Below are 24,047 nucleotides of genomic sequence, written 5' to 3'. Positions count from 1 at the left end.
GTTGATGACTTTTCCTGCATAAATTAGTTCAGCTTTCAGGTGCTCCCGTGGGCTGGAAAAGGTGGATACAGTCCTAGGAGACTCTTTCCAAGGAATGTATCCACCTTTTCCAGCCCACGGGAGCACCGGAAAGCTGAACTAATTTATGCAGGATAAGTCATCAACTGCCGAGCCGATAAGTTTGTGACGAATCGAATTTACTGTAAATTCGCTCATCTCTATCTATGACCAGATTGTCCTGATCTGATTGCGGCACTGCTGGAGAGGACTTTAGTGTCGCACACAGGATAATGCACATAAGACCCTTTAGTCAGTCCCAGCCTTACTCAGCGATATCTATGACCAGATCGTCGTCCTCGTGTGGAACGGAGAATTAGAACTGATAGACGGCACTGCTGGAGAAGGCTTCAGTGCCGAACATGCAGAAGTCACATACAATCCTTTAGGCCGCCCCGAGTTTATTACTCAGGGATGTCTATGACCAGATTGTCCTCCTCGTGTAAAGCAGAGTATTAGATCTGATTGCGGCACTGCTGGAGAGGACTTTAGTGTCGCACACAGGAGAACTCACATAAGACCCTTTAGTCAGTCCCAGCCTTACTCAGCGATATCTATGACCAGATCGTCGTCCTCGTGTGGAACGGAGAATTAGAACTGATAGACGGCACTGCTGGAGAAGGCTTCAGTGCCGAACATGCAGAAGTCACATACAATCCTTTAGGCCGCCCCGAGTTTATTACTCAGGGATGTCTATGACCAGATTGTCCTCCTCGTGTAAAGCAGAGTATTAGATCTGATTGCGGCACTGCTGGAGAGGACTTTAGTGTCGCACACAGGAGAACTCACATAAGACCCTTTAGTCAGTCCCAGCCTTACTCAGCGATATCTATGACCAGATCGTTGTCCTCGTGTGGAACGGAGAATTAGAACTGATAGACGGCACTGCTGGAGAAGAATTTAGTGCGGCACTGGCAGGATCACTATTAGTTGGTCCTGGCCAAATTCCTCAGGGACATCTATGAGCAGATCGTCAACCTTGTGTGGAGCGGAGATTTAGATCTGATTGTGGCACTGCTGGAGAAGAATCTAGTGCCACAAACGCAGGAGAACTCACACAAACCATCAGTGTAATAGATGGGATGGCCGGCACTGCTGGAGAAGGCTTTAGTGCCGCATACACAGGAAAACTCACATACAATCCATTGGGTGGTGCCAACGGTATTATTCAAGGTGTCTAGGACCACATCGTCCTTCTCGGGTGGAGGGGAGAATTAGATCTGATTGCGGCACTACTGGAGAAGACTATAGCGCTGCACACACAAAGAATAACTTGCGAACAATCCATTGGTCGGTCCCAGCATTATTACTCGGGGATATCTATAACCAGATCGTCCTCCTCATCTCCATCTAGAGGCCCCTCTTCTCCACTGCCCTCCCCTCCATCGCTGAACATCTGCTGCGGGACGGTGCTGAGGATGGGCGGGGGTGGGGCGTGCTTGCTGGAGGAGGACAGCGGGGGAAGGCCGGACGAGCGGGGGCTGAAGGGCAGGTGGCCGGAGGGCGAGCTGAGGGCGATCTGGTGCAGGGGGGGGGGAAAAAAAGAAGAGAGATGGTTAGGTGTGGCGCCATGGTGGTCGGCGTGGCACGCTCACACACACAAGCTGGTCTCACCGGTACCTTAGGTTTCCTGGGCTTAACCCCGCGGTTCTTTCTGTCTCTCTTGACTCGCTCGGGTTTGGGGGACGTGGAGTTGGGGATAGGAGCCAGGTATTCCGAGGGGAACGGGGTGTAGGGGGGTGAGCTCATCTGATGGAACGGGGGGGACGGGGGGAGGGGAAAACACAAATTATGAAATGGGATGAGGGAGGAAAAAAAAAAAAAGATCAGGGGGAGGAGGGGTGTGGGTGAAGTAATGCGACAAAATCTACACCAATATGACGGCCGTACAGCCAATAAAACCACCCCACCCCCCCTAAGAAGATAAATCTGCTTCATGTATAACTACAAATCCCAACATAGAATACAGACTATGTAATCATAGAGCGTACACAGCGACAGTAAAGAGCAAGAACGTGATTGGCTGTGGCGGGGACCATACTCACTGCGCTCAGGTAGGGGCCCCCGGACGCGTGTAGAGAGAGGCCCGAGGAGGAGGATGGGGGAGGGGAGGCCGGGCCTGTGGATGGACTCCGCTTCCTGCAGGAGACATCAGAACATAGCTTTGTTACAATGTATCAGTATAGACTCCGGAGGGGGAACGTGTAGTGTCCCAGCCCTTTAGTCCAAATAGTGTATCATAGTTATGTCAGTGGTTCCCAATCGATGGGCCTCGAGCTGTTGCAAAACTAAAACGTCCAGCATGCCCGGACAGCCAACGGCTGTCCGGGCATGCTGGACGTTGTAGTTTTGCAACAGCCAAAGGCGCACTGGTCACTTTCAATGCTGCAATGCATTGTGGGATTCCAGCAGAATGGCAAGTGCAGCTCTGGATGTCACTGGAACATGTAAAGATCTATGTATAATCCTGTTCCATCTGTAAATTACATAACGATACATGCCGTATGCTCAATGCATATGAGCGTGCATATCACCATGAACTGTTAAAATCTCTGTCCTGTGCCGATTGTTTATTACAATGTATCAGTCTAGACTGTTTCCCAACCAGGGTGCATCTTGCAGATGCAAGACTACAACTCCCAGCATGCCCGGCCAGACTTCGGCCTCCCACAGCTGAGGGTTTGTTACATTTGTACCCAGTCCAGATAATTACTCTGCTTAAACTCAAGAGTGATGCACTATAACAAAACAATGAGGACAGGAAAAAGGTTTGAGCTGCCTATAGATACAATTGTAACAAACCTCCAGCTGTGAGGAGTATTACACAGTACATGTTTTACCAGCAGTATCATTACACCGGCGCCCCCCTCTGGTCTCACCTCTTGGCAGTGGGGGTGCTGGTATCACGTCCTCCCTCCGTGTCGCTGTTCTCTGAAGACGCCGTCATATCAGAATCTGTAAGAACACTCAGTTACTCCTACTGGAAAGAACCCGAAACACCTCACAAGCCGCTAAGTCCCACCTCCTGACAGGATCTATCCCAGCCCCCCCCCATTAGTTTAATCCCCTTCCATAAAGTTCTACCACTATTTATCGAAGACCCTCCGTTGTCCCTCCTGTCAGGATCTATCCCAGCCCCCCTTAGTTTCAACCCATAAAGTTCTACCATTATTTATTGAAGACCCTCCATTGTCCCTCCTGTCAGGATCTATCCCAGCCCCCCATTAGTTTCATCCCCTTCCATAAAGTTCTACCACTATTTATCGAAGACCCTCCGTTGTCCCTCCTGTCAGGATCTATCCCAGCCCCCCCTTAGTTTCATCCCATAAAGTTCTACCATTATTTATTGAAGACCCTCCATTGTCCCTCCTGTCAGGATCTATCCCAGCCTCCCATTAGTTTCATCCCCTTCCATAAAGTTCTACCACTATTTATCGAAGACCCTCCGTTGTCCCTCCTGTCAGGATCTATCCCAGCCTCCCATTAGTTTCATCCCATTCCATAAAGTTCTACCATTCTTTATCGAAGACCCTCCGTTGTCCCTCCTGTCGCTGGCTGCAGCTGATCTCACGTACCTGACGAGTCGTCATCCACGTTCTCATACTGAAGGATTCTGTCCAATAGGAAGCTAGCGGAAAGAAGAGAAGGGGGCAGGGCATGAGGAGAGGGCGACATTCAACCTCCCACAATGCTTTGCAGCGTGCACTATTACCTCTTATCTCTGGACACCTTCAGAAGCTTCCTCTGGGCCCTCCTCAGCTCCTCCTGGAAACATTCCTGCTCCTAGAGACACAAGAAGCCCAACAGTCAGCATCTGCTTCACTGTAGTCACCTCCAGAGCTGCGCTCAACATTCTGCTGCTTTCCTGTTAGCTGCAAATAACATATCAATAAATGCCGTACGCTCAATGCATATGAGCATGCATATCACCATGAACCGCTGTAATCTCTGTATATAAGGAACCCTATAGAGATTAACGATAGTGAGTATTTGATGGGAGAGTCCGGCGGTTAGTGGTGGTATGCACGCTCATATGCACTGAGCATACGATATTTACTGATTTGTCATTTACAGGGTGCCTCCAGCTGTTGCAAAACTACAACTCCCAGCATGCCCGGACAGCCGTTGGCTGTCCGGGCATGCTGGGAGTTGTAGTTTAGCAAACAGAGGTCGGGGCCCTGATATCACTACCCCTCCCCCTTCGCTCACTCACGTAGATGAGGAACTTGAGTTTGCGTTTGAGGTTCTTGTACTTCCTCTTATAATCCACCTCGCCGTCAGCCTGACCGTTCATCCTGCATCAAAGAAACAAAAAAAAAAAGGAAAGAGTCAGTAGGAGCAGAACTACATCTCCCAGCATGCTCTCCCTGTAAACAATCAGAATCCTGCTTTCATTCCTCTGCAGCTCTGTGATTAATTGCTACAGGTCACACGTCTACCAGCAGCCAATCACGTTCCTGCTTTCATTTTAAAGAAGCCCTTTGGAGAAAACAAGTAGTGATGCGATTGGTTGCTAAGGGACACGTGTCTCCCAGCAGCCAGATTCTTACTTTCATTTCCCAGCAGCCTTTAAGAGGATACAAGCAGCGCAGTGATAGGTTGCCATGGGTCATATGTTTCCCTGCAGCCAATCAGGTCTCTGCTTTCATTTCTCAGCAGTGCTTTGGAGGCTACAAGAAGCGCTGTGATTGGTTTCTATGGGTTACAAGTCTCATCACAGCCAATCAAATCGTTTCTTTCGTTTCTCAGCAGGTCTTCTGGAGAATGAAAGCGGCGCTGTGATTGGTTGCTATGGTTAACGCGCTCTTCAGCTTGTCTTGGAGAACAACAGATCCCAGTGTGCCCTACCGGATAAATCCTACTATAAAGTAGGCGTGCTGGGACTTGTCGTTGTTCGTTTAGTATATCGCTGTAGTTACTCTTACCTCGTTTCCAAGGATAAGCCCCGCCCTATAGTAATGTAACGTCACTTCCTGTTCCGGGCTCATACCACAGAGTGACTTGTCGCCATGATAGTGCGCTGATACTCCGATAATATGGCTGCGGTTCTTGTGACGTTGTGGGCGGAGTCTCGCGTCCTCCATTCAGAATCACCCAGTCTAAGAACCGACCGCCGTCCACCAATAAGGAGCCGCCGGACGGTTTCGGACTAATGAGCGCCCGGGGGCGGGGCCTGTATCCCGGAGGTGCTGGTTTAAACATGGCGGGAGATGTGGAGCGGGAGATGCGGCTCTTCACCCGGGGGCTTTTCGAGCGGAGCCCGGACCTCAGGTGGGGAAATACGGGGGAAGGATGACGTCATCATGAGGAGGCTGTCCGGGTGACGTCATCATAATCACCCAGTCACTCCTATATGCGAGTCAGACATCACAAATGAGTTGTATGACGTCAAGGCACCATGTGACACTTTAAGAGGTGGAAACATTGTCAGTGACGTCACTGAGAGTTGACTTATGACGGTCTTATCTCTATGTATCTTTGTGACGTCATACACTGCAGATCATTTACTGCAGTCCATGACATCACTGTGTACAGAGGGGTATGATGTCACTATGCAGTGTGTGTATTAGGTTATGACATCACTATGGACAGTATATTGTATGACTGTGGAGATTGTATGTATGATGTCATCCTGCACACATTACATCATTTGTACAGAGCAGTGTGACATCAGTGGACAGCTTTTATATAATGTCATTGTATTTGTATATTGTATGACATCATTCTGCGGAGCCTGTATATAGTGTGTCATCACGGGGCGGAGCCTGTATACAGTGTGTGTGACATCACGGGGCGGAGCCTGTATACAGTGTGTGTGTGACATCACGGGGCGGAGCCTGTATACAGTGTGTGTGACATCACGGGGCGGAGCCTGTATACAGTGTGTGTGACATCACGGGGCGGAGCCTGTATACAGTGTGTGTGACATCACGGGGCGGAGCCTGTATACAGTGTGTGTGACATCACAGGGGGGAGCCTGTATACAGTGTGTGTGACATCACGGGGCGGAGCCTGTATACAGTTTGTGTGACATCACGGGGCGGAGCCTGTATATAGTGTGTCATCACGGGGCAGAGCCTGTATACAGTGTGTGTGACATCACGGGGCGGAGCCTGTATACAGTGTGTGTGACATCACGGGCAGAGCCTGTATACAGTGTGTGTGACATCACGGGGCGGAGCCTGTATACAGTGTGTGTGACATCACGGGGCGGAGACTGTATATAGTGTGTCATCACGGGGCGGAGACTGTATATAGTGTGTCATCACGGGGCGGAGACTGTATATAGTGTGTCATCACGGGGCGGAGCCTGTATATAGTGTGTCATCACGGGGCGGAGCCTGTATACAGTGTGTCATCACGGGGCGGAGCCTGTATACAGTGTGTGTGACATCACCGGGCGGAGCCTGTATACAGTGTGTGTGACATCACGGGGCGGAGCCTGTATACAGTGTGTGTGACATCACGGGGCGGAGCCTGTATACAGTGTGTGTGACATCACGGGGCGGAGCCTGTATACTGTGTGTGTGACATCACGGGGCGGGGGCCTGTATACTGTGTGTGTGACATCACGGGGCGGAGCCTGTATACAGTGTGTGTGACATCACGGGGCGGAGCCTGTATACAGTGTGTGTGACCTCACGGGGCGGAGCCTGTATACAGTGTGTGTGACATCACGGGGCGGAGCCTGTATACAGTGTGTGTGACATCACGGGGCGGAGCCTGTATACTGTGTGTGTGACATCACGGGGCGGAGCCTGTATACAGTGTGTGTGACATCACGGGGCGGAGCCTGTATACAGTGTGTGTGACATCACGGGGCGGAGCCTGTATACAGTGTGTGTGACATCACGGGGCGGAGCCTGTATACAGTGTGTGTGACATCACGGGGCGGAGCCTGTATACAGTGTGTGTGACATCACGGGGCGGAGCCTGTATACAGTGTGTGTGACATCACGGGGCGGAGCCTGTATACAGTGTGTGTGACATCACGGGGCGGAGCCTGTATACAGTGTGTGTGACATCACGGGGCGGAGCCTGTATACAGTGTGTGTGACATCACGGGGCGGAGCCTGTATACAGTGTGTGCGACATCACGGGGCGGAGCCTGTATACAGCGTGTGTGACATCACGGGGCGGAGCCTGTATACAGCGTGTGTGACATCACGGGGCGGAGCCTGTATACAGCGTGTGTGACATCACGGGGCGGAGCCTGTATACAGTGCGTGTGACATCACGGGGCGGAGCCTGTATACAGTGCGTGTGACATCATGGGGCGGAGCCTGTATACAGTGTGTGTGACATCATGGGGGGGAGCCTGTATATAGTGTGTGACATCACGGGGTGGAGCCTGTATATAGTGTGTGACATCACGGGGCGGAGCCTGTATACAGTGTGTGTGTAACATCACGGGGCGGAGCCTGTATACAGTGTGTGTGTGACATCACGGGGCGGAGCCTGTATACAGTGTGTGTGTGACATCACGGGGCGGAGCCTTTATACAGTGTGTGACATCACGGGGCGCAGCCTGTATGCAGTGTGTGTGACCTCACGGGGCGGAGCCTGTATGCAGTGTGTGTGACATCACGGGGCGGAGCCTGTATGCAGTGTGTGTGACATCATGGGGCGGAGCCTGTATGCAGTGTGTGTGACATCACGGGGCGGAGCCTGTATGCAGTGTGTGTGTGTGACATCACGGGGCGGAGCCTGTATGCAGTGTGTGTGTGTGACATCACGGGGGCGAGCCTGTGTACAGTGTGTGTGTGTGACATCACGGGGGCGGAGCCTGTGTACAGTGTGTGTGTGACATCACGGGGCGCTGCCTGTGTACAGTGTGTGTGTGCGACATCACGGGGCGCTGCCTGTATACAGTGTGTGTGTGTGTGACATCACGGGGCGGAGCCTGTATAGTATGTGTGTGACACATCACGGGGCGGAGCCTGTATACAGTGTGTGTGTGACATCACGGGGCGGAGCCTTTATACAGTGTGTGTGTGACATCACGGGGCGGAGCCTGTATGCAGTGTGTGTGACATCACGGGGCGGAGCCTGTATGCAGTGTGTGTGACATCACGGGGCGGAGCCTGTATGCAGTGTGTGTGACATCACGGGGCGGAGCCTGTATGCAGTGTGTGTGACATCACGGGGCGGAGCCTGTATGCAGTGTGTGTGACATCACGGGGCGGAGCCTGTATGCAGTGTGTGTGACATCACGGGGCGGAGCCTGTATGCAGTGTGTGTGACATCACGGGGCGGAGCCTGTATGCAGTGTGTGTGACATCACGGGGCGGAGCCTGTATGCAGTGTGTGTGACCTCACGGGGCGGAGCCTGTATGCAGTGTTTGTGACCTCACGGGGCGGAGCCTGTATGCAGTGTGTGTGACCTCACGGGGCGGAGCCTGTATGCAGTGTGTGTGACCTCACGGGGCGGAGCCTGTATGCAGTGTGTGTGACATCACGGGGCGGAGCCTGTATGCAGTGTGTGTGACATCACGGGGCGGAGCCTGTATGCAGTGTGTGTGACCTCACGGGGCGGAGCCTGTATGCAGTGTTTTTGACCTCACGGGGCGGAGCCTGTATGCAGTGTGTGTGACCTCACGGGGCGGAGCCTGTATGCAGTGTGTGTGACCTCACGGGGCGGAGCCTGTATGCAGTGTGTGGGACCTCACGGGGCGGAGCCTGTATGCAGTGTGTGGGTGACTTCACGGGGCGGAGCCTGTATGCAGTGTGTGGGTGACTTCACGGGGCGGAGCCTGTATGCAGTGTGTGGGTGACTTCACGGGGCGGAGCCTGTATGCAGTCTGTGTGTGTGTGTGTGTGTGACATCACGGGGGCGGAGCCTGTATACAGTGTGTGACATCACGGGGCGGAGCAGTCACATGTCCTCTTCCCGTTTTCTCTCCGCAGCGTCCTGTCTCAGTCCTCGGTTCGCTCCCGGTTCCTCGCTCACTGCGGTCGCTCGGCGCTGTCCTCACAGGAGCGGCAGATCCTTAAGAAGATTGTGGAGGAGGAGCTGCTGAGGATGCAGGTGGGGAGCGGAGAGGAGGGGCTACCTGCGGCTGCTCATGTGATCATTGTCTTAACCCTTTCCTGTGTGGCCTCTTGCAGGAGGAGGATGACAGTGATGATGAGCCCCTCATCATGAAGGTGCAGAAGAGGGGGCGACAGGAGAGCGACGGGGCTGAGGGGGCAGAGGGCAAGGAGCCCCCGGGGAAGAGGCGCAAGCAGATAGATGGTAAGTGACACCTACTGATCACCTGACTGGTCATGTGACAGCTAGAGGGGGGGGCGGGCGCTATTAGAGGGATACGGTAAACGCCCTACTACATGTCAGGAACAAGGACAGCACCATGTGAAATAAAGATCAGCGGGTCCAGATGGCTTCACCCAAGTGTTCTCAGGGAGTTAAGTACCATGATGGATAGACTCTTATTTCTAATATGTAAAGACCCTATATACCAGCATTAAAGGGGTCACAGTTACTAGTGGAGACCACAGGGGGCAGTATTGGAGAGGTCACAGTTACAAGAGGAGACCACAGGGGGCAGTATTGGAGAGGTCACAGTTACTAGAGGAGACCACAGGGGGCAGTATTGGAGAGGTCACAGTTACTAGAGGAGACCACAGGGGGCAGTATTGGAGAGGGTCACAGTTACTAGAGGAGACCACAGGGGGCAGTATTGGAGAGGGTCACAGTTACTAGAGGAGACCACAAGGGGGCAGTATTGGAGGGGTCACAGTTACTAGAGGAGACCACAGGGGGCAGTATTGGAGAGGTCACAGTTACTAGAGGAGACCACAGGGGGCAGTATTGGAGAGGTCACAGTTACTAGAGGAGACCACAGGGGGCAGTATTGGAGAGGTCACAGTTACTAGTGGAGACCACAGGGGGCAGTATTGGAGGGGTCACAGTTACTAGAGGAGACCACAGGGGGCAGTATTGGAGAGGTCACAGTTACTAGAGGAGACCACAGGGGGCAGTATTGGAGAGGTCACAGTTACTAGAGGAGACCACAGGGGGCAGTATTGGAGGGGTCACAGTTACTAGAGGAGACCACAGGGGGCAGTATTGGAGAGGTCACAGTTACTATTGCAGACCACAGGGGCAGTATTGGAGGGGTCACAGTTATTTCCGTCAGCGGGCATGCTGGGGGTTGTAGTCTTGCAGGAGAGTCACATGTATAATAGATTTGTTGCGTTGAACATGTAGTCTATGTTGTCATGTGATCAGTAAAAGATGCATCGGTTACAATGGTAACAAACCCTCAGCTGTGATAGGTTTAAGATGATAAGTATTAGTATAGAGCAGCTGCTGGTTTTTATTGTGAATGACTCTAGGGATGTGAGGGGTTAACGTTCCCCCATTACTCTGCCTGGTGATCCGTCTCCTAGTAATAACGGTTCATTACAGCGCGGAGCAGGATGACGGTAATAACAGGGCGAGCGCTGACGCCCGCGGCTAATAATAGATCAGATGCCGCCATGTTGGCGCCCGCACAGAACGAGCTCCCCCTGATCAGTCCTCACTGCCGCTCTAACATTGTGTTCATGAACCAGGAGGCTCAGGATGAGATATGGATCGCTGCAGGTAAGAGACAGCTGGGGTAACTCTGTGTCTCCTGCAGATAATGAGTCTGAAGAGGATTCTGGGATCGAGCAGAGAGACAGCAAGAGACTGTCCGGGAGCTCCCCCGAGGCCCAAGGGTCCAAGACCCCCACAAAGGAGAAAACGGAGGAGAGAGGAGAAGGGTCAAAGAGGAAGGTGAAGACCACACCCAAAAGAGGGAAAGAGACCGTTCAAGACAGCTCGGAGGAAGAGACAGATCAGAATACAGAGACTGCCAGCAAACAAAAGAGTGTGTGTGAGTCCAGCAGCGAGAATGAATCCGCCGCAGGTAAGAGACCGCAGAACATGGAATCAGACAGTGAGGCGGAAGAGACTGCGCCCATACACAAGAAAAAAGAGGCTGCCAGCGGGGGTGGAAATAGGAAAGTCAAGGCCGCGATTAAGAGACCTCTGAAAAATGAGTCGGACAGCGAGAGCGACGAGGAAGAATCTGGGGCTAAGAAAAAGGCAGGAAAGGAGAAACCTCAAGTGAAGGGAAAGAGATCGCCCAAGAAGAAAGGCAGCGAGGAGGAGAGTGCAGGAAAGAGAGCGCCCAAGAAGAAAGCCAAGAAAGACAGTGATAGTGAGGAGGAGGAGGAGGAAGAGAGTGCAGGAAAGGGAGCGTCCAAGAAGAAAGGAAGCGAGGAAGCGAGTGCAGGAAAAAGAGCGCCCAAGAAGAAAGCCAAGAAAGGCAGTGATAGTGAGGAGGAGGAGGAAGAGAGTGCAGGAAAGAGAGCGCCCAAGAAGAAAGCCAAGAAAGACAGTGATAGTGAGGAGGAGGAGGAAGAGAGTTCAGGAAAGAGAGCGTCCAAGAAGAAAGGAAGCGAGGAAGAGAGTGCAGGAAAAAGAGCGCCCAAGAAGAAAGCCAAGAAAGGCAGTGATAGTGAGGAGGAGGAGAGTGCAGGAAAGAGAGCATCCAAGAAGAAAGGCAGTGAGGAGGAGAGTGCAGGAAAAAGAGCGCCCAAGAAAAAAGCCAAGAAAGACAGTGATAGTGAGGAGGAGGAAGAACCTGCAGGAAAGAGAGCGTCAAAGAAGAAAGACAGTGACAGTGAGAATAGTGCGTCATCAAATGAAGACAGCGATAGTGAAGAGGAAGAGAGTGCAGGGAAGAGAGCAACAGTGAGAGAGACTCCAAAGAAAGAGAGTGCACAAAAGGCACAGCCATCAAATGAAGACGATGATAGTGAGGAGGAAAAGAGCGCGGCCTCCGAAAAAGACAGCAGTGAGGAGAGTGAAGAAGAGAGCGTAGGAAAGAGAGCGCCAGGGAGTGACAGTAAGAAGGCTTCAAATAGTGAGGACGACGAGAGTGACCTGAGTGCAGATAGTGATGACGAGAAGGCGGCAAAGAAACCCAAGACAGCAGCCAGTAAGGGGAAAGAGAAGAAGACCGCCCCCAAGAAGAAGACCGCCCCTGAGAAGAAGTCCGCCCCAGAGGAAAGTGACTCCCAGGAGAGCAACGAGGAAGGAGCGAAGAAGAAAACTGAAGGAAAAGATGGAGGAGACAGCGATTCCTCAGAGGAGCCCAGCCCCAAAGGGAAGGGAGACAAGAAGCAGGTAAGGTTAGCGCAGGATCGGGGGGGGGGGGGAATGGGATGCGAGGAGACTGTGCGAGACCTTTCCCTCCTGTCTTACAGAGCGCCTCTAAGGAGGAGCACCCCTCCATCCTGCGCCTTAAGAAGTACATCCTCACCTGCGGGGCCCGACGCAACTACAAAAAGCTGTTTCAGAACTGTCGCTCTGTGAAGTCCATGGTGGAGGTGCTGAAGAAGGAGCTGGAGGACCTGGGGGTGAAAGGTGAGCAACTGGGGGGAGGGGGCGGCTGCAGGTCTGGGGAGCAACTGATGTGATGGCGCTGATCCTGATCGTTCCCTGCAGGGCAACCGTCACTGGAGAAATGCAGAGTGGTGCGGCTGAAGAGAGAGGAGGCGGCCGAGCTGGCGGAACTGGACACCAGCAACATCATAGAGACAGCTGGTGAGTCTACGGGGAAGCGAGATCTTGAGCAAGCGGTCTGTACACCCTGTAGTGCCACTATGTCTGTGTACTAATAGAACTCTTAAAGGGGCCCTGTACTCTACACAATGATGTGCTCCCTGTTATCAGCCATTTCAGATGTGACCAAATACGGAGACATTACATCATGTGACTGATATCAGCCGCTCCTCCAGTACTGATATAACCCTCATTATTATCAATGCACTGCATTCTTGTAGCTGTAGTGTTTGCACTCTTTTTAGATCATACCATTTGTACCATCTCTCCTGCAGGACGACCCCGACGCCGAAACACTTGGAACCCTTATAAGACGTCCCCAAGGCACGGAGCCGCTGCCTCCTCTTCCCCCTACCGGAAAACTGTGGGATCTGACTCTGAAGGGGAAGAAGGACCACCCCGCAAAAAGAGGCCAATGGAATGGTCCAACTTAAAGGGGATCATCAGTGATGACGGGGAGAGCGACTGAAGGATCTAATCTCTCCAGTCTCATGGACATTGGACTTAAAGGAGCAAAAATAAATTTAAGTTAACTGGAGACATCTTTGACCCGTGCCAAGAAAATCGCCCGCTGTGATGAGAATAGAACTAGCAGCAGACTGGGATCTCTCTTTTGCAAAATTACAAGTCCCAGTATGGAGCCATGGAGTCACATACACTATATAGACAAACTGGGACACTACATAGTCCCCCTCTGGAAAGTAAAGTCCAGCACCTATATTTATATATAGGACAGTGTTATCCAAATATTGTGCCTCCAACTGTTGCAAAACTACAACTCCCAGCATACCTGGACAGCCTTTGGCTGTCCAAGCAGTATGTAGCCATGGAGTCACATAAACTATGTATAAAAACTGGGACACTACATAGTCCCCCTCTGGAAAGTAAAGTCCAGCACCTATATTTATATATATATAGGACAGTGTTTTCCAAATATTGTGCCTCCAACTGTTGCAAAACTACAACTCCCAGCATGCCCGGACAGCCTTTGGCTGTCCGGGCATGCTGGGAATTGTAGGTTTGCAACAGCTGGAGGCACCCTGGTTTGGAAACCCTGGTCTATGATGTCAACACTTCCCGGATAATTTGATTAGAAATGTGTTCACACTTTGCAGTTGTATTGTATTCATTTTGAGCTTTATTTTTTTTTCCAGCACTTTCCAAAATTGCACGACTGTGATTTTGTAAAATGCCACAAATCTGCGAAGTGTGAACACGGCCGAAGCCGGCGGTCACTTCCTTAGTGATCACGCGCCATTCTGTCCCTCTCCTCCACCTATGGTCAGTCTCGTTGCATTGTCTTTTTATCAGTTTTTTTTTTGTGTGTTTTGTCTTTTTTTTGTTTTTTTAAATTTTTTGCTGTAAATAAAATTTTTCACACTGATTTATATTTTTATTTTTTGTTAAATTTATTATATATTTTTTCTTTTTATTCAGAAATATACATGTGCATCACAGCCGCGGCTGAAAAATAAGGATCCTATAGAGAAGTGTCCTCTAAAATTAGTGTTTCCTCCAACCTGTGTGCTTACCAGCTGTCGCAAAACCACTACTCCCAGCATGCCCGGACAGCCGTTGGCTGTCCGGGCATGCTGGGAGTTGTAGTTTTGCAACAGCTGGTAAGCACACAGATTAGGGAGACAACTTCTATAGTCATCTTCGTGATTAAAAATAAGCGGCGACGGCGCCGTCCTTCATTACCACCACACAGGAAAAATAAAATCAACTCTATATCGTAGGTACCGGAGCCGCAGTCTTCTGTAGAGAATGGAAGGCGCTACAACCGCTAATTGATGTGTTTCAGCCCCTCTCATCCCTCCTCTCTGGATCTCTGCTTGCTCTCAGTGAATGGAAGCAAATGTTATATCCTAAACAATCATTTTTGACAGGAACAAGGTTAGAATTCCACTTTAGTTTTATTTTATTTTTTTTAACTCTGCAGCCAGATGTTAGCTGGGAATCAATAGGGATGTATGAAAAGAGAGAGAATTATTTTTATATTAATTTATAATATATAAATATATATTTATAATATATTTTCATTAATTTATAATAAATATATATTTATATTAATTTACAATAAATATAAATTTATAATTAATATATATTTAATTTATAATATATATTTTCATTAATTTATAATATATTTTGATTTATAATGTGTATTTTCTATGATAGAAATAATATATATATTTATAACAAGTATATATTTATAATAAATATATATTTAGAAAATATATATACCGTATTTATTGGGGTATACCACGCACCGGCCTATAACACGCACCCTCATTTTACCAAGGATATTTGGGTAAAAAAAGTTTTTTACCCAAATATCCATGAAAAAATGAGGGTGCATGTATGCGCGTGTATACCCCGATATACCCCCAGGAAAGGCAGGGGGAGAGAGGCCGTCGCTGCCCGCTTCTCTCCCCCTGCCTTTCCTGGGGTCTAGAGCGCTGCTGTCGGCCCTTTTCACCCCCTGGTTATCGGCGCCGCTGCCCGTTCTGTCCCCCTGACTATCGGTGCCGGCGCCGATAGCCAGGGGGAGAGAAGCGGCGCCGACAGCCAGGGGGAGAGAAGGGGCAGCGGCACCCATTGCCGGCGCCGCTGCCCCGTTGCCTCCCCCCATCCCCGGTGGCATAATTACCTGAGTCGGGTCCGCGCTGCTCGGGTCCACGCTGCTCCGCTGCTCCAGGCCTCCGTCGTTGCTATGCGCTGAACGGCGCGGCGCATGACGTCAGAGCGCCGCGCCGTGCATAGCAACGATGCTGGGGACCGGCGTCGTTTCTATGCACGGCGCGGCGCTCTGACGTCATGTGCCGCGCCGTTCAGCGCATAGCAACGACGGAGGCCTGGAGCAGCGCGGACCCGACTCAGGTAATTATGCCACCGGGGATGGGGGGAGGCAACGGGGCAGCGGCGCCGGCAATGGGTGCCACTGCCCCTTCTCTCCTCCTGGCTGTCGATAACCAGGGGGTGAAAAGGGCCGACATCAGCGCTCTAGACCCCAGGAAAGGCGGGGAGAGAAGGGGGCAGCGACGGCCTCTCTCCCCCTGCCTTTCCTGGGGGGGTATCGGCGTATAACACGCACACAGACTTTAGGCTAAAAATTTTAGCCTAAAAAGTGCGTGTTATACGCCGATAAATACGGTATATATATTTAGAATATATATAATTATTTTTAATTGCTGCCCTAGACTGTGTGTTCAATCTAAGGATTTTGTGGAAGTCCTATGCAAGATTATATGACTTCTGCTGTGGAAATTTCGCCACGTGCACAGTGCAGTAGAATCCCATTAAAATCAACTTCTGAGCAGAATATTACCACCAAATTCCGCTTAGAAATTTCTCCTTGTGAACACAGCCGGGGGGCCTATTCAAGCCCAGTGTGTAACCCAACTTTATAATTGCAGCGCAGTAAATGCTGTGGAAAAATTCTGCAGCTGAAATTCAAATTTCAGACTTTCTTCCAGTGGAATCTGCTCATGTGTGCGTTGCCCCTTTTTATGAATTGCTTGAGTCACATGACTCGAAGATAACAGGCGTTAAAATGCCAAAGAGAAGTCGCCTATACTATGGGCATTTTTTTTTTTTTTTTTCCAGCCGCGTGGAACCCCAGCCTTAACGTGCAGAGTGCGATACGTTATTCCTATCGACAATACAAAACCTGTTATCGGTCAGTGGGGTCTATCAAGCGTCATTGCCTTTTTTTCTGTAACAGAGCAGAACACTGGCAATGACCACCTCCGCTGTACACTTGGCCTAAGCTGAACTACTGTTAAAGGGGTACTCCGGTGAAAACCTTTTTTCTTTTAAATCAACTGGTGGCAGAAAGTTAAACATTTGTAAATTACTTCTATTAAAAAAATCTTAATCCTTCCTGTACTTATTAGCTGCTGAATGCTACAGAGGAAATTCCTTTCTTGTTGGAACACTGATGACATCACGAGCACAGTGCTCTCTGCTGACATCTGTCCATTTTAGCAACCATGCATAGCAGATGTATGCTAAGGGCAGCATGGTGGCTCAGTGGTTAGCACTGCTGACTTGGGTTCAAATCCCACTAAGGACAACAATAAATAAAGCATTATTATTATGTCAGCAGAGAGCACTGTGGTCGTGATGTCATCAGAGAGCATTCCAAAAAGAAAAGAATTTCCTCTGTAGTATTCAGCAGCTAATAAGTACAGGAAGGATTAAGATTTTTTTAATAGAAGTAATTAACAAATATGTTTAACTTTCTGCCACCAGTTGATTTAAAAGAAAAAAGGTTTTCACCGGAGTACCCCTTTAAAATTGTAACCACCCTACACTAAGGCTGGGTTTACAATTTCCCCCATACAGGAGCGCCGTATGCGCAGGGGGGAGCTAAAAACTTGCGCTTTTACAACGGGACCTAAAACTGTGGTCGACCACAGTTTTAGGTTGGGGGGAAAAGCGCATACGGGGCAAAAGTGAGCCGACCGAATGTTTCATTCCGGTCGGCTCATTGAAATGAATTACATACGGGAGCGGATATGCAGGGATACGGGAGCGCAAGTTTTTAGCTCCACCCTGCCGCATGCGCTCCCATATGGGGAAAAAACATGTGAACCCAGCCTAAGCCAGTGTTTAACCAGTGTGCCTCCAGCTGTGGCAAAATTAAAAGTTTTGCAACAACCTGAAGCTTGCTGTTTGGAAAACACTGTCCTATATACACTGGGCATGACCTCCCGGAGGGGGAGTGTGTAGTGTCCCAGTACTCTAGTCTATGAAGTGTATGCTGGGAGTTGTAGTTTTGCAATAGATTAGGGCACACTGGTTTGGGAAATGCTGCTCTAAGCCCAGTGTTCTCAATCTATGACTCTAGCTGTCTCAAAAATAAAAACTCCCATCATGACCTTGACAGCCTTTGGGGGTTGTAGTATTTCCAGCCACATAGTGAACTAGGTAAAAGCTATGAGCCTGGAGTTCAAGAGAGGAGACCATTATGGGCTGCTGAGGTTTTACGTAAAAAATAAAAAGGTTTGTCAGGACTGATACACTGCAACAAACCCTTAACTGTGAACATCCTTACTGATTTTTTTTAAAGATGTAAATTAGTGTTGATATTCACAGACATCTAGCAGAGATATGACAGTAGTGAGGAACTGAAAAACAGAGAAAGCTGCAGAGACTTCCATCATGCTTTACTCTTAGAAGACTGTACCGGCCCTTTAAGTGTCCATTGTCTATTGTGCGCCGATACATTATAGCACCAGCAGTTGTCCTTAGTCCATGTAGCAGCCGCAGCGACTTCATCTGAAGCCCCAGACAGGGATCAGGTTCCGGGTTTCCCTCTCGTATATATCTGGGATGAGTCCTAGCGGAGATGGTACCAGCCTCACCGTGTTTTTGCCAAAAAGCTTTTTCTCGTACTGTATCAGCTGCTGCCAGAACCCAGCATTGGGCCGCACCACTGGCCTCCTAGTTTTAACCCATTGGTGGGCATCCAGTAAGGACAGGCGGTGGTACTTCATCAGGTACGCGATGCAAAGCGTGGCCGAGCGGCTGACCCCCGCCACACAGTGGACCAATGTCCTGCCGTTTCTTTTTCCGTTCTGGTGGATACGGTCTGCCACAGAATCAAAGTAGAGGGCCAGGGGGGCGTGGGGTAAGTCTGGGACTGGCACCTTGATGTAGTCTACGTCCGGCCAGTTGGAGTTAGGGATCTCGAGCGTGGCGTTCACAATGCAGGTGACATTGCGAGAGTAAACGAGTTGCCGGCTGCCCGCCGCGTTCCCGCTGGAGAGGTAGAGGCACGGGCTGATCTGAGCTATGTTGCCCAGGCTGGACAGGCCGGTGCTCGAGGCCCCCCCGACAGCAGTGGGTTTGGTGGAGAGAGTCGGGGGCGATGGAGGAGATCGGCGTAGGAGCCGGTGACTGCGGAAATTCATGGCAGGCAACTGCAGGGGCATATAGAGGGGATCCTTGAAGGTCGGGAAACGGGGGCGCACAGCAGATCTTCTGTCGCTCCTATCGATCAGTTTTGGCAAACTACAACGATAAAAACAAGAGAGGAGCATTATAAAAGGAGCGCTGGGCTGGTAGATCTATGGGGGGGGGTGTTATAAGGGGCGTTATGTGTACAGGATCTGGGGGGTGTAATAAGGAGTATCACATGTACAGGATCTGGGGGGTGTAATAAGGAGTATCACATGTACAGGATCTGGGGGGTGTAATAAGGAGTATCACATGTACAGGATCTGGGGGGTGTAATAAGGAGTATCACATGTACAGGATCTGGGGGGTGTAATAAGGAGTATCACATGTACAGGATCTGGGGGGTGTAATAAGGAGTATCACATGTACAGGATCTGGGGGGTGTAATAAGGAGTATCACATGTACAGGATCTGGGGGGTGTAATAAGGAGTATCACATGTACAGGATCTGGGGGGGTGTAATAAGGAGTATCACATGTACAGGATCTGGGGGGTGTAATAAGGAGTATCACATGTACAGGATCTGGGGGGGTGTAATAAGGAGTATCACATGTACAGGATCTGGGGGGGGTAATAAGGAGTATCACATGTACAGGATCTGGGGGGGGGGTGTAATAATGAGTATCACATGTACAGGATCTGGGGGGTGTAATAAGGAGTATCACATGTACAGGATCTGGGGGTGTAATAAGGAGTATCACATGTACAGGATCTGGGGGGTGTAATAAGGAGTATCACATGTACAGGATCTGGGGGGGTGTAATAAGGAGTATCACATGTACAGGATCTGGGGGGTGTAATAATGAGTATCACGTGTACAGGATCTGGGGGGGTAATAAGGAGAATCACATGTACAGGATCTGGGGGGGTGTAATAAGGAGTATCACATGTACAGGATCGGGGGGGTGTAATAAGGAGTATCACATGTACAGGATCTGGGGGTGTAATAAGGAGTATCACATGTACAGGATCGGGGGGTGTAATAAGGAGTATCACATGTACAAGATCTGGGGGGGGTGTAATAAGGAGTATCACATGTACAGGATCGGGGGGGTGTAATAAGGAGTATCACATGTACAGGATCTGGGGGGGTGTAATAAGGAGAATCACATGTACAGTATCTGGGGGGGTGTAATAAGGAGTATCACATGTACAGGATCTGGGGGTGTAATAAGGAGTATCACATGTACAGGATCTGGGGGGTGTAATAAGGAGTATCACATGTACAGGATCTGGGGGGGGGGGGGTGTAATAAGGAGTATCACCTGTACAGGATCTGGGGGGGGGTGTAATAAGGAGTATCACATGTACAGGATCTGGGGGGTGTAATAATGAGTATCACATGTACAGGATCTGGGGGGGTGTAATAAGGAGTATCACATGTACAGGATCTGGGGGGGGTGATAATGAGTATCACATGTACAGGATCTGGGGGGTGTAATAATGAGTATCACATGTACAGGATCGGGGGGTGTAATAAGGAGTATCACATGTACAGGATCTGGGGGGTGTAATAAGGAGTATCACATGTACAGGATCTGAGGGTGTAATAAGGAGTATCACATGTACAGGATCTGGGGGGTGTAATAATGAGTATCACATGTACAGGATCGGGGGGTGTAATAAGGAGTATCACATGTACAGGATCTGGGGGGGGTGATAATGAGTATCACATGTACAGGATCTGGGGGGTGTAATAAGGAGTATCACATGTACAGGATCCGGGGGGGGGGGGGTGTAATAAGGAGTATCACCTGTACAGGATCTGGGGGTGTAATAAGGAGTATCACATGTACAGGATCTGGGGGGGTGTAATAAGGAGTATCACATGTACAGGATCTGGGGGGTGTAATAAGGAGTATCACATGTACAGGATCTGGGGGGTGTAATAAGGAGTATCACATGTACAGGATCTGGGGGTGTAATAAGGAGTATCACATGTACAGGATCTGGGGGGGTGTAATAAGGAGTATCACATGTACAGGATCTGGGGGGTGTAATAAGGAGTATCACATGTACAGGATCTGGGGGGGGGTGTAATAATGAGTATCACATGCACAGGATCTGGGGGGTGTAATAAGGAGTATCACATGTACAGGATCTGGGGGGTGTAATAAGGAGTATCACATGTACAGGATCTGGGGGGGTGTAATAAGGAGTATCACATGTGCAGGATCTGGGGGGGGGTGTAATAATGAGTATCACATGTACAGGATCTGGGGGGTGTAATAAGGAGTATCACATGTACAGGATCTGGGGGGGTGTAATAAGGAGTATCACATGTGCAGGATCTGGGGGGGGGTGTAATAATGAGTATCACATGTACAGGATCTGGGGGGGGGTGTAATAATGAGTATCACATGTACAGGATCTGGGGGGTGTAATAATGAGTATCACGTGTACAGGATCTGGGGGGGTAATAAGGAGAATCACATGTACAGGATCTGGGGGGGGTGTAATAAGGAGTATCACATGTACAGGATCGGGGGGGTGTAATAAGGAGTATCACATGTACAGGATCTGGGGGTGTAATAAGGAGTATCACATGTACAAGATCTGGGGGGGTGTAATAAGGAGTATCACATGTACAGGATCTGGGGGGGGGTGTAATAAGGAGTATCACATGTACAGGATCGGGGGGGTGTAATAAGGAGTATCACATGTACAGGATCTGGGGGGGGGGTGTAATAAGGAGAATCACATGTACAGTATCTGGGGGGGGTGTAATAAGGAGTATCACATGTACAGGATCTGGGGGTGTAATAAGGAGTATCACATGTACAGGATCTGGGGGGGGGGGGTGTAATAAGGAGTATCACATGTACAGGATCTGGGGGGTGTAATAATGAGTATCACATGTACAGGATCTGGGGGGGTGTAATAAGGAGTATCACATGTACAGGATCGGGGGTGTAATAAGGAGTATCACATGTACAGGATCTGGGGGGGGTGATAATGAGTATCACATGTACAGGATCTGGGGGGTGTAATAAGGAGTATCACCTGTACAGGATCTGGGGGGTGTGATAATGAGTATCACATGTACAGGATCTGGGGGGTGTAATAAGGAGTATCACATGTACAGGATCCGGGGGGGGGGGGTGTAATAAGGAGTATCACATGTACAGGATCTGGGGGGTGTAATAAGGAGTATCACATGTACAGGATCTGGGGGGTGTAATAAGAAGTATCACATGTACAGGATCTGGGGGGGTGGTGTAATAAGGAGTATCACATGTACAGGATCTGGGGGGTGTAATAAGGAGTATCACATGTACAGGATCTGGGGGGTGTAATAAGGAGTATCACATGTACAGGATCTGGGGGGTGTAATAAGGAGTATCACATGTACAGGATCTGGGGGGGTGTAATAAGGAGTATCACATGTACAGGATCTGGGGGTGTAATAAGGAGTATCACATGTACAGGATCTGGGGGGTGTAATAAGGAGTATCACATGTACAGGATCTGGGGGGTGTAATAAGGAGTATCACATGTACAGGATCTGGGGGGGTGTAATAAGGAGTATCACATGTACAGGATCTGGGGGGGGGGTGCAATAAGGAGTATCACATGTACAGGATCTGGGGGGGTGTAATAAGGAGTATCACATGTACAGGATCTGGGGGTGTAATAAGGAGTATCACATGTACAGGATCTGGGGGGGGGGTGCAATAAGGAGTATCACATGTACAAGATCTGGGGGGGGGGTGTAATAAGGAGTATCACATGTACAGGATCGGGGGGGTGTAATAAGGAGTATCACATGTACAGGATCTGGGGGGTGTAATAAGGAGTATCACATGTACAAGATCTGGGGGGGTGTAATAAGGAGTATCACATGTACAGGATCTGGGGGGGGTGTAATAAGGAGTATCACATGTACAGGATCGGGGGGGTGTAATAAGGAGTATCACATGTACAGGATCTGGGGGGGGGTGTAATAAGGAGAATCACATGTACAGTATCTGGGGGGGTGTAATAAGGAGTATCACATGTACAGGATCTGGGGGTGTAATAAGGAGTATCACATGTACAGGATCTGGGGGGGGGGGTGTAATAAGGAGTATCACATGTACAGGATCTGGGGGGTGTAATAATGAGTATCACATGTACAGGATCTGGGGGGGTGTAATAAGGAGTATCACATGTACAGGATCGGGGGGTGTAATAAGGAGTATCACATGTACAGGATCTGGGGGGGGTGATAATGAGTATCACATGTACAGGATCTGGGGGGGTGTAATAAGGAGTATCACCTGTACAGGATCTGGGGGGTGTGATAATGAGTATCACATGTACAGGATCTGGGGGGTGTAATAAGGAGTATCACATGTACAGGATCCGGGGGGGGGGTGTAATAAGGAGTATCACCTGTACAGGATCTGAGGGGTGTAATAAGGAGTATCACATGTACAGGATCTGGGGGGTGTAATAAGGAGTATCACATGTACAGGATCTGGGGGGGTGTGATAATGAGTATCACATGTACAGGATCTGGGGGGGTGTAATAAGGAGTATCACATGTACAGGATCTGGGGGGTGTAATAAGGAAGTATCACATGTACAGGATCTGGGGGGGTGTAATAAGGAGTATCACATGTACAGGATCTGGGGGGTGTAATAAGGAGTATCACATGTACAGGATCTGGGGGGTGTAATAAGGAGTATCACATGTACAGGATCTGGGGGGTGTAATAAGGAGTATCACATGTACAGGATCTGGGGGGGTGTAATAAGGAGTATCACATGTACAGGATCTGGGGGGTGTAATAAGGAGTATCACATGTACAGGATCTGGGGGGGTGTAATAAGGAGTATCACATGTACAGGATCTGGGGGGGTGTAATAAGGAGTATCACATGTACAGGATCTGGGGGGGTGTAATAAGGAGTATCACATGTACAGGATCTGGGGGGGTGTAATAAGGAGTATCACATGTACAGGATCTGGGGGGGGTGTAATAAGGAGTATCACATGTACAGGATCTGGGGGGGTGTAATAAGGAGTATCACATGTACAGGATCTGGGGGGGGGTGCAATAAGGAGTATCACATGTACAGGATCTGGGGGGGGTGTAATAAGGAGTATCACATGTACAGGATCTGGGGGGGTGTAATAAGGAGTATCACATGTACAGGATCTGGGGGGTGTAATAAGGAGTATCACATGTACAGGATCTGGGGGGGGTGCAATAAGGAGTATCACATGTACAGAGATCTGGGGGGGGGGTGTAATAAGGAGTATCACATGTACAGGATCGGGGGGGTGTAATAAGGAGTATCACATGTACAGGATCTGGGGGGGTGTAATAAGGAGTATCACATGTACAGGATCCGGGGGTGTAATAAGGAGTATCACATGTACAGGATCTGGGGGTGTAATAAGGAGTATCACATGTACAGGATCTGGGGGGGGTGTAATAAGG

At 49.8% G+C, this 24,047-nt stretch overlaps 3 protein-coding genes across 8 annotated transcripts in view; 1 reads left to right on the top strand and 2 right to left on the bottom strand.

The window, feature by feature from the left end:
* Positions 1 to 208: 208 nt before the first annotated feature.
* INO80E (INO80 complex subunit E) lies at positions 209 to 5,113 on the bottom strand. 3 transcript variants are annotated; one of them, XM_056533897.1, is made up of 8 exons: positions 4,983 to 5,113; positions 4,271 to 4,352; positions 3,770 to 3,840; positions 3,633 to 3,685; positions 2,937 to 3,012; positions 2,103 to 2,196; positions 1,678 to 1,806; positions 209 to 1,576 (listed from the first exon to the last, which is right to left on the bottom strand). In XM_056533897.1, exons 2-8 carry the CDS (start codon positions 4,349 to 4,351, stop codon positions 1,364 to 1,366), a joined length of 717 nt encoding a protein of 238 aa, XP_056389872.1. In that variant the 5' UTR covers position 4,352; positions 4,983 to 5,113; the 3' UTR covers positions 209 to 1,363. The 3 variants fall into 3 exon arrangements, with proteins under 3 accessions (XP_056389872.1, XP_056389873.1, XP_056389874.1); XM_056533898.1 differs by lacking the exon at positions 4,983 to 5,113 and adding an exon at positions 4,608 to 4,905; XM_056533899.1 differs by lacking the exon at positions 1,678 to 1,806.
* Positions 5,114 to 5,195: 82 nt separating this feature from the next.
* On the top strand, positions 5,196 to 14,750 carry HIRIP3 (HIRA interacting protein 3). The gene is made up of 7 exons (XM_056533889.1): positions 5,196 to 5,328; positions 8,965 to 9,085; positions 9,166 to 9,292; positions 10,683 to 12,217; positions 12,298 to 12,457; positions 12,539 to 12,637; positions 12,931 to 14,750. Exons 1-7 carry the CDS (start codon positions 5,210 to 5,212, stop codon positions 13,122 to 13,124), a joined length of 2,355 nt encoding a protein of 784 aa, XP_056389864.1. The 5' UTR covers positions 5,196 to 5,209; the 3' UTR covers positions 13,125 to 14,750.
* A 2,122-nt stretch (positions 14,751 to 16,872) lies between these two features.
* The window catches only part of DUSP14 (dual specificity phosphatase 14), a 33,694-nt gene continuing 26,519 nt past the window's right edge, over positions 16,873 to 24,047 (bottom strand). For all 4 annotated transcript variants that reach the window (XM_056533892.1, XM_056533890.1, XM_056533894.1 and 1 more), the window contains exon 3: positions 16,873 to 18,673. In XM_056533892.1, coding sequence (XP_056389867.1) covers positions 17,935 to 18,594 — 660 coding nt within the window. In that variant the 5' untranslated portion in view covers positions 18,595 to 18,673 and the 3' untranslated portion in view covers positions 16,873 to 17,934. The remainder of the gene's footprint in view (positions 18,674 to 24,047) is intronic.

Source organism: Hyla sarda, chromosome 8, assembly GCF_029499605.1.
Source record: "Hyla sarda isolate aHylSar1 chromosome 8, aHylSar1.hap1, whole genome shotgun sequence".
In the NCBI taxonomy this organism is placed as follows: Eukaryota; Metazoa; Chordata; class Amphibia; order Anura; family Hylidae; genus Hyla; species Hyla sarda.
Note: the sequence above shows the minus strand (reverse complement) of the source record. Positions and strands in the feature narration are given on the sequence as shown.

What these genes read in the sequence shown, in the direction of transcription:
- INO80E (XM_056533897.1), bottom strand. Translation starts at nt 4,351, where the DNA reads ATGAACGGTCAGGCTGACGGCGAGGTGGATTATAAGAGGAAGTACAAG. An exon ending in CGTGGATGACGACTCGTCAG is followed by an intron (nt 3,013 to 3,632) that starts GTACGTGAGATC and finishes GTGTTCTTACAG; the next exon opens with ATTCTGATATGACGGCGTCT. An exon ending in AGCACCCCCACTGCCAAGAG is followed by an intron (nt 2,197 to 2,936) that starts GTGAGACCAGAG and finishes TGTCTCCTGCAG; the next exon opens with GAAGCGGAGTCCATCCACAG.
- HIRIP3 (XM_056533889.1), top strand. Translation starts at nt 5,210, where the DNA reads ATGAGCGCCCGGGGGCGGGGCCTGTATCCCGGAGGTGCTGGTTTAAAC. An exon ending in AGGAGCTGCTGAGGATGCAG is followed by an intron (nt 9,086 to 9,165) that starts GTGGGGAGCGGA and finishes GGCCTCTTGCAG; the next exon opens with GAGGAGGATGACAGTGATGA. An exon ending in GGAGGACCTGGGGGTGAAAG is followed by an intron (nt 12,458 to 12,538) that starts GTGAGCAACTGG and finishes CGTTCCCTGCAG; the next exon opens with GGCAACCGTCACTGGAGAAA.